This window comes from Schistocerca serialis, chromosome 9 (assembly GCF_023864345.2).
Source record: "Schistocerca serialis cubense isolate TAMUIC-IGC-003099 chromosome 9, iqSchSeri2.2, whole genome shotgun sequence".
Lineage (NCBI taxonomy): Eukaryota > Metazoa > Arthropoda > Insecta > Orthoptera > Acrididae > Schistocerca > Schistocerca serialis.
In genome coordinates this window covers 35042019-35056055 of record NC_064646.1, presented here as the reverse complement: position 1 = coordinate 35056055, position 14037 = coordinate 35042019, and the positions used below count along the sequence as shown (strand labels likewise).

General features: G+C 36.5%; 1 protein-coding gene across 1 annotated transcript in view; it reads left to right on the top strand.

The window, feature by feature from the left end:
• The window catches only part of LOC126418802 (midasin-like), a 298364-nt gene that overhangs the window by 207765 nt on the left and 76562 nt on the right, over positions 1-14037 (top strand). The window contains exon 33 of the mRNA XM_050085737.1: positions 3827-4117. Coding sequence (XP_049941694.1) covers positions 3827-4117 — 291 coding nt within the window. The remainder of the gene's footprint in view (positions 1-3826; positions 4118-14037) is intronic.

The following is a 14037-nucleotide window of genomic DNA, read 5'->3' as shown; positions in this document are numbered from 1 at the left end:
AGTGGACGAACTAATGTTCACAGTGAAGTCCAAGGTGGACGACCAAATATTGTAACTGATCAACTAGCTGCGAAAGTCAATGAGAAGGTTCCAGAAAACTCCTGATTCACAATGTAGGAGCTCTCGGTCAGTTTTCCAATAATTTCACAAAGTTTGTTGCATCATATTGTTGCACAGAAAGTAGGTTATCAAAAATTGTACAAGAAGGATACCGAAAATCTTGACAGAAAACTACAAGAAACAGTGTATGATTGCATCATTAATATTTCCGGATTTGTACAGAACAGATGGTTTCTCATTAGTTGATTGAATCATAACTGGAGATGAGACTTCGGTCAAACGTGTGAACTGCAAGACCAAATTGCAGTCTGTGGAGTGGGGCACCCAAATTCCCCAAAAAGCCAAAAAAATACTGGACCAAATTGCAGTCTACGGAGTGGGGGCACCCAAATTCCCCAAAAATCCAACAAAATACTGAAAAGTGTTATCTGCAAGAAAAATTATAGCTTCTGTTTTTCGGGACAGGAAAGGACATGCTTTTGCTGGACTTGCTTGCACATGGCACAATAATACGCTCTGTGAGTTATTGTCAACTTTGGAACACTTGAGCTTGAGCTCAAAACTTTTGTTCTTGTGCACCAACAATTGACCACACGTGGCAAACTGCACTCGAAAAGTATTTGGTGCTTTCAAGTGGGAGATGGCACCTAGTGACTACTGTCTTTTTCCAATGGTGAAGACTTGGCTTGCAATGCAGCACTTCCAAAACGATGCCGGACTGCGGGAGGGTGTGACTAACTGGTTGAAGTCTCAGACAGCAGAATTTTATGAAAATGAAGTTTCAGAGTTTGTTCACTGCTATGGTAAGTGCCTAAATTTGTGTGGAGACTGACTATTTTGGAAAGTAATATTTAAGTGCCACTTTCAAACGAATAAAACATCAGTTATTACCTATACTTTTAAAAAAATTCCAAAATGTAATCTTCTTTCTGAATAGCCCTCGTGTATCCAAAATAATGAAAAAGTAATTGTATGCAATTTAAAATTTTTTCTGTAAAAATAACTAATGATTTCTATCCAAGAATTCCTCTATGGTATAAGAGTTGTTGTTAAAGAGCAACATCTTTAATATAAGTTTGAAAACACTTCTGCTATCTAGCACACATTTTATTTCTGCGGGTAGGTTGTCAAAGAGTTGTACTGCTGCATATCTGAGTGTAACTATATTTAATTTCAAATATAGTCTCACTTTTAGTGGTTTAATTTGTCGTTAATTAACAGAATGGTTTGTGGAGTTCTGAGTAGTAAGGATGCAAGTTGTGTTTTATTGTTTTAAACAGTTTATTCAAGTGTTTTCTCAGCATAAATGATACTTTCCTCATAAGTTATGCTTTTTGAAAACAAAGATAGAAGCTTCTCTTATGAATTGCCATTGCTGAACTGTGCTAGAATCAAGCTTGACCACCCTGTTGCTGAACGTGACAACACCATCAGTGAGCTGTGCCATTGGGATTCCCTCTCCTCTCCACCTGCACATCTGATCAGCATAGCTAGAAACTGTCCCTCCAGAATATTCTGTGTTTATACATTCCCCTTGATCTGAAGCTCCACTTTTTTCATTCCCTTGCCCTTACTCTTTCCCTAAGGCTGGTCAACACACTACTGTTTGCACACATAATATTTCTGTAGACAAATCATAGTGTGTGGGCTGAAATTCTTTCCATCTGAGATCTTCAAAAAGTCAGACCAAGCAGTTGTAAGTTTGTGCCCCCCCACCCCCCGTATTGCATCCCCCCCCCCAGGGTCTCTCTTTCTAAACTGAAATCAGGACTGAGTGAGGTAAGAGGAAGAACTACTACTTTTATGAAGTATAGGTCATTTACCAGTAATTCACTTAAATGCTTTACTGCTAGTCATAACCAGTTGTTAGTAACTTTACATGGCTGCTTCTGCCTCTTTACATACGACATGGGTTATTCCACATCCTTGAAGGTTCTCAGTCTTCATAGGATTTACAGAATACTACTGAATGAAGAAGAAGAAACAAATCGGAATTTTGAAAGTAATCCATCTTGTGGCAATCAGGAGGGATAGTGAAGAAGAAAATAAATTACTTGAGGGCAATATATTAATAAGAGTTGCCAAAATAAATCAGTCACTTTGAAGAAAAGCAGCTTTTGTGAAAGAATAGTGTAGTAATCATTGTCCTAACATTTTATAACATGCATTGCATCTAAGACAACTTTTTTCACAGAACAAATGTAAAATATTGGCTAAGCTCTATCCCTGTTATGAAACAATGGATGTGAATGGATACACCGGTGCAGTAATTATTGAATTTTCTCATTTGAGAGAGCTGAACGGTGATCAGTGTTAATTGTTAAAAACCATTCAACAGCTAAGAAAGCATAAAATATTTTTTTGATTTAAGACAATCGGTTTCAGCAGACTATACTGTCATCTTCAGGTCTTAAAATATTTTTGTTTAAGACGTGTTCATTTTATGCTAACATTGCAGACAATATTTCAAGTGGATAAAAATAGCACATTATAAAAGGTTTATCATCACTTTAAAAAAAAAAAATAATAATAAAGCACCTTGTGCTACAGGCTATGTCCATATACAAATTGTTCAGCAATGTTGTTCTGTTGTTGATGATAAATTTTGTTTTTATCCACTTGACATCTTGTGTGTGATATCAGTGTAAAATGAACATATTTTACAACAAAAAGATTTTAGGGCCTCAAGATAACAGCATAGTTGAAACTTGTTGTCTTAAATAAAAAAATAAAAAATATTTTGTGCTATCTTAGCTGTTGAATGGTTTGTAGTAATTATACAAGGTGAGCACAAAGTCTTGCCTGATTATAAAAATTTGACAGTATAACCATTTGACATAAAAAGTTACATTTGACGCAGTTACACAGGTTAGTGTCACTAGTTGTTGTGGCCAATAGATGGCACTAGTGCTCCACAACACCGACACGGTCTGTTAGATCACAGTAGTTGCTGGCGAAATGACGTCAAAGCAGAAGAAAGCACATTGTGTGCTTTGGTTTCACAAAATGAAATTGCCCGTCAAAGTTCAGCGTAAATTTCAGGCTTCTTATGGTCGCAGCCCTCCTGACGTTAAATCAATAAAGCGATGGTATGCAATGTTTAATGAAACAGGCATCGTTTAAGATCGTCCTCGAAGTGGCAGGCCTCGTGCGAGTGATGCAACTGTTGATCGTGTTCGGCAATCGTTTCAACGGAGTGCGTCTAAATCAACTCGTCAAGCATCACGTGAACTTCAGATACCGCAAGCAAGTGTGGTGAAGATTCTTCATGAAAGGCTTAGGTTGCATGCTTACAAAGTGCAAATCGTGCAAGCCTTGCAACCGAATGATTTGCTGACACTTGCTGAATTTGCAACTGAGATTCTCAACACGATTGATGGCGCTAACGATTACTTAAATCGCATATGTTTTACCGATGAATCCACCTTTCATGTCAGTGGAATGGTAAATAGGCAAACTGTCCGTATATGGGGTTCGGAGCCTCCACATGCTACTGTACAGTTACAGCGAGACAGCGAGAAAGTGAATGTTTGGTGTGGCCTTATGCATAACAAGGTTTTTGGACCATTTTTCTTTGTGGAAAAATCCACTACTGCTATCATTAACGTAGACGTTTTGCAACAGTTCATTTCACCACAGTTAGAAGAATATCAACAATGGATAACTTTACAGTAAGGTGGAGCACACCCCCACTGGGTTGATATATTAGATCATATAGCAGCCCTTCAACCATTGATAGTAAATTTAATGAGTTTTTATTTTTCAGGTCTACGTCTCAGCTTTGACAACGGTTGATCTTGAAGCGGTGTTGAGTGCAAAATACCCCAAGTTAGAGCAGAACCTTATCCGTCAGATGGTACAGTTCAATGAGAAAATTCGCTATGAGACCACAGTATTAGGTCTGTGGGGTCAGCGAGGTGGTCCTTGGGAGCTGAACTTGAGAGATCTTTCACGATGGGCTAATGCTATAGTTGCTGGTGAAGCATTTGACAATCCAGGGCTGTATCTACCACTCATTTATGCATCTAGAATGCGCACACAGCATGACAGAAAACAGGTAACAATAAAACTTCTGATGGAATTGAATGTATCTAGTGCTTGTATTGCAGTTTAATTTGTAGAGCTGTCTTTGGAAGTAGAACAAAGAATTTTATAAAGCCTTGGTATTCTAGTTAATCCAAACAAAAACAGCAAACAATACAGATAGCCTATGTTAAAAAATGTATAAATGAAACTATTTCACAGATAAAGTTGATAAATGACTGGCATTATTCTGTTATGCGTACAGACATAAAAATATGAATATTACGTTGACGCCATCCATTACACTAAACTGAGAAGTTTTCACTCTTCCCTTGTATCACTACTAAATCTTTATATACTAACACCTACACTTCCTAAACAATTCCATTTTCAGTCTTTACTTAATTGTGAATACAGTATCACTCATTGCACTAATCAATTGCATTTATTTAACTTTGCTGCTCTTTTTGATTGGTAAGTTTACAGTAAAAGAGGAATAGAGTGGTGCTAATTGAGATGGTGCTCTTATTTTACAAAATTTGAACTATGAAAAATTGAAGATATTAAGCCAGGCTGGTATTTAAACCTGGCATCCCTGTTTATTGCAGGCAGTTACTATAGCTATTTAGACCATCTCAGCATGCCTTCAGAAATGACAGAAACCTTCATAGTTCCTATTATTTCCAGACTCTAAAATCTGAGATTGTCCTTTAGGGTATGTGAGAAATGCACAGCTAAGAGAACGAGTTTTCTAGAGGCATCGAATTTGCCTCAGGCCCAGGGATGTTTTTATATGTGGAACCACTGTAAGCAAAGACATAAATTAAATCAGTCTACTTATGTTGTTTCTGTGATGTCATTCATCTGTTGTGATATTTGTAAGATAAGGATTTGTACCTGATTTTCCTGCTCACTAAAAGTAGCCTCCTACATCAATTAGGCTACCTGAGCATGGATGCAGGAGTGTCTGAGATTTTCAGTGTCACTGCTGGTGGGTTTCACCCAAGTACATACAAATGATATTGATCTCTACACTTCCATAGGAAAGGCATCAGATTTGGAGAACAGATTTATGGCAAAATGGCAGGGGTAGTGTTGATGAAAGTGTTAATGACAAGTGGATAAAAATGAGGGAAGGACTCATGGACTCTACCAAAGAAGTACTAGGAATTAGAGTATCCCAAAGCACCAGGAAAGAATGGATAACAGAAAACATGTTGAAAAAGATGGAAGAGCGCAGAAAGTGGAAAAGGGTAGAAACTTAGAAACTGAAGAAGGCAAAAAGAGGTACAGGAAACTGAATAATGAATTAAGAAGAGAAACTGAAGAAGCAAGAGAAAAATGGATGAAACAGAAATGCGACGAAATAGAGAAAATGGGGAGAGAGGGAAAGTATGAAATGATGTATAGACTGGCTAGTGAGATAGTTTTTGAATGTAAAAGAAAGAGGAATAACATGGGAATAGAAAGAGCAGATGGTACTCTAGCAGAAGAACCACAGGAGGTTTTGAACAGATGGCAAGAATATATTGAATGCCTGTATAAGGGGGATGAAATGCAAAGCGAAATTAAGGTTGAAGAGGAGCAATATGTGCCGGAAGATGGAAAGGGATTTACCATCTTGGAAGCAGAGGTAGAAAAGGTGCTGAAGGAGATGAAGAATAGAAAGGCATGTGGAATAGATGATTTGCCAGCAGAACTGTTGAAGAGTTTGGGAAACAAGGCAAGAAAAGAAATAGTCTACCTCTGTAATGAGATATATGACAAAGGGGAATGGCCTGAGGACTTCGCTGCAACAGTTATGATACCAATAGAGAAAAAGAGAAATACTAAAAAATGTGAAGAGCACCGGACCATCAGTCTAATTTCTCATGCAGCTAAAGTCTTGCTGAGAGCGCTGAATAGAAGGTTATATGGCAAGCTGGATAGAGGGATTGCAGAGAAGCAGTTCGGATTTAGAAGAGGAAAAGGAACAAGAGATGCTATTGGCGTGCTAAGAACTGTAGGGGAAAGATATATGGAAAAGGGTAGAGAAATCTTTGCTGTTTATATAGGTTTAGAAAAGGCTTTTGACAGAGTTCAGTGGAACAAGCTGATGGATATCTTGAAGAGGAAAGGAGTAGATTGGAAAGAGAGACGACTGATACAGAATCTATATTTACACCAGAAAGTAAGGATGAGGATTGGAAATGAAATGTCAGAAGGAAGTAGCATTGGACGAGGTGTTAGACAAGGTTGTTGCTTTTCCCCACTGTTGTTTAACGTATACCTTGGAGAGATTATTGTGAAAAATTTAGATGGGAAAAGAGGAATATGTATTGGTGGAAAGAGAATAGAATGTATAAGATTTGCTGATGACCTGGTATTAGTGGCAGAAAGTGAGGGGACAGTGAATAACATGCTCAAAGTTCTGAATGAAGCTTGTGTGGAATATGGGATGCAAATAAACACAACAAAAACAAAGAGTATGGTCATCAGTACAAGACGCAGACTATCCAATATTAAAATAGGACAATCTACCATTAGCCTAGTAAGTGCATTTAAATATCTGGGAAGCACAATAACTGAAGACTTAAGATGTCACCAGGAGGTGAAAATTCGAATTGCCATAGTGAAAGAGGCATTCAACAGAAAGAGGAGACTCTTATGTGGCAAATTAGATAAAGGACTAAGGAAAAGGCTTTACAAATGTTTTGTTTATATTGTGGCACTATATGGGGCAGAAACATGGACGCTGAGACGAGAGGATGAAAAAATGTTAGAATCCACTGTGGATGTGGAGGAGAATGGAAAGAGTGAGTAATGAAAGAGTATTGGAAAGGGTTGGTGAGAGAAGATGTCTGCTGAAGGTTGTAAGAGAAAGGAAAAAGAACTGGTTGCGACATTCATTGAGAAGGGAGTGCTTGCTAGTAGTTGCTTTGGAAGGATTGGTTTGTGGGAGAAGACTGAGAGGAAGAAGGAGATACAAGGTGATAGACGACATAAAGGGAAGAGGATATTATGCAGACCTAAAGAGGATGGCAGAAGACCGGATAGCCTGGAGAACTACCATGTGAAAACCTGCCTTTAGGCAGAACACTGATGATGATGACTTCCATTGGTATTAGCATCTCTATATCATCTTTTAATTAATTCTGAGAAGGGTGAATGCCACACTGTGACCAGACAAAAGCTTAACAATCCAGTTGTTGAACATGTCCTCAGCCTTGTGGGTCAATCCATACCAAGTGGTCCAAGAAAACAATAATTGTTTGCTTGACCATCTCAGAAAAATTTTATATTTTCTGGGCAAATTCCCCAATGTTTAGTAGTCACAAAATATGTACTTTAAAAAAAATGATTGTTTATTATTTTGAAATGGCGGCCATTTTTGTTCCAGGCCACATTTGTTCCAGGCCACGTGTTTTTCGTACTTGCAAGCATCTACATTTTTTACTGTTATTCAGTAGTGGATTATCCTAAGCCTTTCAGATAAAATGCATTTAATTCAACACACTCTGGGCCACAAATTAACATCATTATCACTTATCTGAATGTATTCTTTAATATATTTTAATAGTTTAAAGTTATCAGCCACAAATTAAAAAAAAAAATCAATTTTTGGACATTAGTTTTCCAAAGGAAGATTAATTTCTCAGTTTTAAATTACACTTTAAAAAATACACTATTTTAAAAAATGGATTTTTTAAAATTTTTCCATTTTGTGTCCTGCAATATCTTCGTTGGGGGACCAGATAAAAATTTGAAAATTTCACAGATAATAGACCTTTATAACATCAAACTTCAGTATAAGTTTCAACTTTGAGATTGAATTGAAAGTTATGGAGAAAAATTACAAATGAGTCAAAAATACATTTTTTAACATCTGTGATATCTAGGCTTATGGAATAAAATATATCAGTTACAGTATATAATTTAATCATATCTATGATTACTTACTTTTTTATTGAAAATAATCTACTCTTATTACATTATATTGTTCTCTTGTTATTTGTTTTTAGTACATCGCTCATAGACCATTTGAGAAATTTGTTCACTCAGTTTGGGTATTAGATTATAAGTTTGCCCAGACATAGTTGTAAATTCCATGGGAGACAACTTCCATAGTACATTTTTAAGTGGCATCCAAACCTGATCCTCCTCAATTTTTTAAAAAGATGTAGGGTGATAAAATACAACATGTACATCTTGGTTTTGACAGTCAATATTATCAACTTTGCCAACCCACCACTGTTCATTGTAAACACAAGCCACTATGTCTTCATTTTGAAGAACCAGTTGTACAAGTTTTCCACACTGATGAAGTTCACTATCAGGCCAAGTTGGTGTGATCTTACACTTCAGTAAGTTGTGTGAATGGGGTACAAAACAATGTAAAGATTGAGTACCTTTAATCTTCTGACAGGTGTTGTACCTTTTCTTCAAGACACTGTCACAGACTTCTTGTATTTCCTCACATTGTACAAAACATAGGTAATTCCTTTGATATGTTTTTTGCAGAATTCAAACATTTCTTGGGGTGATATGATATGATTGTCATCGGTCCACTGCGGACTTGCTTTTGTGACAGCTCACTTTGGTGTACTTCTGACACCATCACAAGCTTTCTTCCCATGGCATGAAGTGACAAAGTGCCATTCTACATCAAACCCAAAATCTTTTTTATGGAAGGAGATGTTAATAAAATTTTTTTTGTTTTTATATTGACTTGCTGCCCCATTTGAAAAGTAAATCAGTTTTTTATGGAAGGGTGGTGCTGTTTAATGAAGTTTATTAATTTTAGTTGAAAAATGTGCACTGCTGTAGTGTTGTGTTCAAGGTAGTCACTTACGGCACAAATGCTGTACTCATTAGTTTATCTTTAAATAGAATACAAATGGATGAACTGTGGCCTGTTTGTTTACCCAGAGGTACCTTTGTGCCTCATCTTGAACAACAAAGAAATAATTTTCTAAAAAGTCAGCAAGAACCAAGCATTCATCAGCTGCCAAGGTTTGCTTTTTGTCTTTCAAAAATTTACTTTGAGCTTTTGCAACAAAATGATGCATTTTCAGATTTTCAAGGTTAGCCACCAACACTTCAAAAAACTCTTATGACTGTGACCATTTCAGTTCTGTCATGTGTCACCCACTGTTTGTACGAGGGCCGTTCAGAAAGTAACCTCCGGTTGATTTAAAAAAATACACCAAGTTAAATAAAAATATTTTAATATATACATCTTACAACTACATCTTTGCACTATTTTTCTACATAGTCTCCATAGCGATTGAGGCACTTATCGTATCTCTTCACAAGCTTTGAAATTCCTTCTGCATAAAAATCACCCGCTTGTGCCTGGAGCCAGCCTGTGACCGCATCTTTGAGCTCTTCGTCGTCATCAAACCGCTGTGACCCGAGCCATTTCTTCAAATGCATGAAGAGGTAATAATCACTTGGCGCCAGGTCTGGGCTGTAAGGTGGATGGTTGATAACGTCCCACTTGAAGGACTCAAGAAGGGCCGTTGTTCTGCGAGCAGAGTGAGGACGGGCGTTATCGTGCAAAAAAACGATACCGGAAGTCAGCATACCACGGCGTTTGTTCTGTATAGCCCGTCGTAACTTTTTTATTGTTTCACAGTACACGTCTTGATTAATGGTCATACCACGTTCCATGAATTCAACCAACAACACCCCTTTGGCATCCCAAAACACCGTTGCCATCAGTTTTCTGGCAGAAAAATCTTGCGAGGCTTTTCTTGGTTTGGTAGGCGAATTTGAATGTGCCCACATCTTTGATTGTTCTTTTGTCTCAGGGTTCACGTACTTAATCCAGGTTTCGTCACCGGTCACGATTCTGTTTAACAATGGTTCTCCTTCGTCCTCATAACGTGACAGAAAGTCTAATGCAGAGGCCATTCTTTGAGTTTTGTGGTGATCGGTAAGAATTTTGGGCACCCATCGTGCACAGAACTTACGGTAACCCAATCTTGCTGTCACTATCTCGTACAAGAGAGTCTTAGAAATCTGTGGAAAACCAGTAGACAACTCCGACATTGAGAAACGTCGATTTTCACGAACTTTTGCATCAACTGTCTGAACGAGTTCGTCAGTCACCACTCCTCTCTTCATCATGAACGTTTTCTCGTCCACTTTTAAATAAACGTACCCATTCACGGACAACTCCTTCACTCATAACTCTTGGTCCGTACACGGCACAAAGCTCACGATGAATAGCTGCTGCAGAATATCCTTTGGCTGTAAAAAACCTTATGACAGCACGCACTTCACATTTGGCGGGGTTTTCTATTGCAGCACATATTTCAAACTGCCACAAAAACTAAACTAGCGCAGGTACGACGTTCACTCGACCACGGCTTGATGCCGACTGACCTGTTGAGTGCGTGAACGCACAGATGGCGTCGCTACTCCCCCCACAACCCGCACTGTGACCAATCGGAGGTTACTTTCTGAACCGCCCTCGTATTTTATATTGTCAGGCATCAAATCGTCTTCTTCAGATTCTTCAAACATGTCAAGTAAGGCTTGTTTGCCTGGACAATCTTCGTATAATCCTTTGATCATACAATTGTAACTGTCAATATTGCATACCATAACTTCCAACAGGTCTTTATAGTCAACTCTAAGATTGGCCCCATCTATCATCAACTTTACGTTCTGATGATCAAACAAACGCAAACATTATGGGTGCCAGATGCCCCTGCAACAATACACCATCTTGGTCTCAACTCTCAAAACTTTTATCTTCTAATTTTGATGTCAGGATTTTCTTTTTTAAATTCAGTGAATAGTTCAAGTTACACAATATTAACCTTTTTTATCTTTGAATTTTAGAACCATTTTCTTTCACAGAAACACAGTCTTTTTTGCCAGACATCAAATGGCTGTTATTGTCATCATCATAATACTTAATAACTTTGATTGTGTTTTCATCTACCAAATCAGATGCACTTTTCTTTTGTAATGCTGGTAAAATTCCCTGTTCTTTTACTAATTGCCTTGTTAACTTAACAAGATGTTCTGACACATTAAATTCATCTCTAACTTTTGCTGGACTCCATTCGGCAGTAAACTGATAATCTTAATTTTATGCTCTTTGTTTGAAGTGCTACAGTTAGTTTTTAGTTTTTCTATTAAATCATCATATCCAGTTGGTGAAGTTTTAGAACTTCCATCTATTTTAGTACACATTGTATTTTGAAATGAAACTTCCAATTTCTTTTTGACTGTAGTTGCCACTTCTCAGTTTTTGTATTCAAGGCACTTGGTCTTTTTGCTTGACTTAGTTTTCTAATTACTAGCAGGCAATATACCCAGGATTCCACAAGCTGTATCTACTTTTTTAATGGTTGCTGATAAGTCACAAAATTCTGTATCTGATGTTTCACTATCCTTTCTCTTGTGAATTACAAATATCTTAGAACAACATATTGGACACAATGATTTTCCTGGTATGAGATTGACAAAAGAGCTTTTATTTTTAGAATAATGATCAAATGTTATTTCTCGCAGACCTTTTGTTATAGGTTTCTTATGTTTCTCAAAAGAGTTCATGAAAAACTGACCAAAAAGGTGATAAAAATTTCTTAAGTATTTCATTTCATGGTACTTGCATGTTGATTTGACCTCTGGATCGACTTGTAAGTAAAAAAACAGTTTTTCTTCTTTACTGTAATCTTCGATTAAAGTAATGTCTTTAGGATACACTACATACACACTTTTATGACATGCTGCATTAATAATAACACCAACAGAACACTGACACTCCATTTTTCAACTGCACACTTCAAGAACTTCTAGCTAAATAAGTGTGAGAAGACAATTGTTGGTGTAAGGGGGAAGACAACAATCCGACTTGTATAGGCTTGGAGATGCAATTGTTAGCCTGCTGAAACAATTACCATGGCATTATTTCGACAAATAATTATTAGCTAGTGTAATGTGGTGTGTTACATTATGCAATTGGTGTACTTTATTTGATTAGCCTACCAGATATTGCAGATATTAAAAAACGTATTTTTGACTCGTGTTTGTAATCTTTTTTCCATAACTTCCAATTAGTCTCAAAGTTGAAATTTGTACTGAAGTTTGATGTCATAAAGGTCTTTTAACTGTGAAATTTTCAGATCTTTATCTGGTCCCCCATCAAAGATACTGCAGGTCACAAAATGGAAAAATTAAAAGAAATCCATTTTTTAAAATAGTGTATTTTTAAGTGTAAGCTGCTCACCATTGATACTCCATAAGAAGTAACTATATTATACGGTGTGATAGCAGAAAAAATATTAAAATTGAGAAATTAATCTTTCTGTGGAAAACTACTGTTCAAAAATTGAGTTTTTTTTATTTTGTGGCCGATAACTTTGAACTATTAAAATATGTTAAAGAATACATTCAGCTAAGTGATAATGATGTTAATTTGTAGCCCAGCGTGTGTTGAACTAAATGCATTTTATCTGAAAGGCTTAGGACATTCCACTACTGAATAATTGTAAAAAATGTAGATGCTTGCAAATACGAAAAAACTCATGTGGCTAGGAACAAATATGGCCACCATTTCAAAATAACAAACAATAATTTTTTAAAAAAATATTTTTGTGACTACTAAACATTTGGGAATTCACCCTGCAAATATAAAATTTTTCTGAGATGGTCAAGCAACCAGTGCTGGACCTCTTGGTATGGATTGACCCTTGTGTGGTCAGCTTGAGTGTTTTGCAATTCAGACTATTTGAAAACCACAATACTGTAAATTATGTTCACTTCTTATGTCTCATATTCATGTGTCTTGCATGAACTGTGTAGCGTGCTGATTATACTTGATTCCTTTCGACTTTCAGTGAGGAATATCCTCCTCTATTAACATTGTGCTGTATATATCTGTGTAAAATTGATGCTTTTTAAAATCAGTGAGTATTAAAAAGGAAACTGGAGCAAGTTGTTTTCATTAGTTATAATTGGTTGTACATGAATTATAGAAGATCCTTGTCTGTTAAATTAAACTTCTTTGGGAGGATAATATTTCAGATGTGTAAGTGTGTGATTACAGACAAATTTAGTTTGGGAAATGCAAATCTGGGAACAGAATCTTTTTGTCAGGGCTATATTTGAGTTCAATTCATTAGACTAAACTTTTTATAAATGAGTCAAAAAGGAATGTTAAGTGTTTTTTGCTTCATTTCCCAAATAAAATGTTATCCCTCTCAGTTCTTTACATCAGTTTGATTGCAGAGAGTTATGAGATATTATAGAGTATGCAAAATTCAGTGCAAGACGTAGAAAAGAAATTGAAAATACTTGCAAATTCATAGTAATTGTAGTATTATTGGGAATGTAATAAGGCTGTCCAAAGTGTGCACATTTTCAGTGTGTGTAATAGCTAATGCGCTCAAATGAGGTAATTGGAGATGGAAAGTGGATGAAAAAAATGCAGTGTGTGTGTGTGTGTGTGTGTGTGTGTTTGTTCGCTCATGAAAATACATTACTTCCAGTGCTTCACATGAAAACGTAGCCAAATGAAACAAATTGATAAGTTCATGAATCCAACTACCAGAAAATACTTCTACTATAGAAAGTGAGTATGAAGGGAAGTGGATATCTTGTATGTTGACAGAAAATTGTTGTAGTGATTCAGGAGGAAGACTTTTAGTCCAAGAGATGATGTTAACAGTTTACTTGGAAGTGACTCATTTTTGTTAAATATTTTTCATAAATATTTGTTTAGAATAAGTGCTACAAACCAAATACTATAGGAACTCAGAGTCATATCTTAGTTTCTTTGATTACTTGTAGTTTCTTTGATTACTTGTGGTTTCTTTGATTACTTGTAAACCATCCCTGATTTGGTGGGGGAGGGCTACATGTTTGAATTCAGTGCTGAAAGTTCAACCAGGATCACAAAGTATTTCTCCAGAAAAAAGGGATTTTATTTTAGATCAGTGTTACTGATGATTAGGT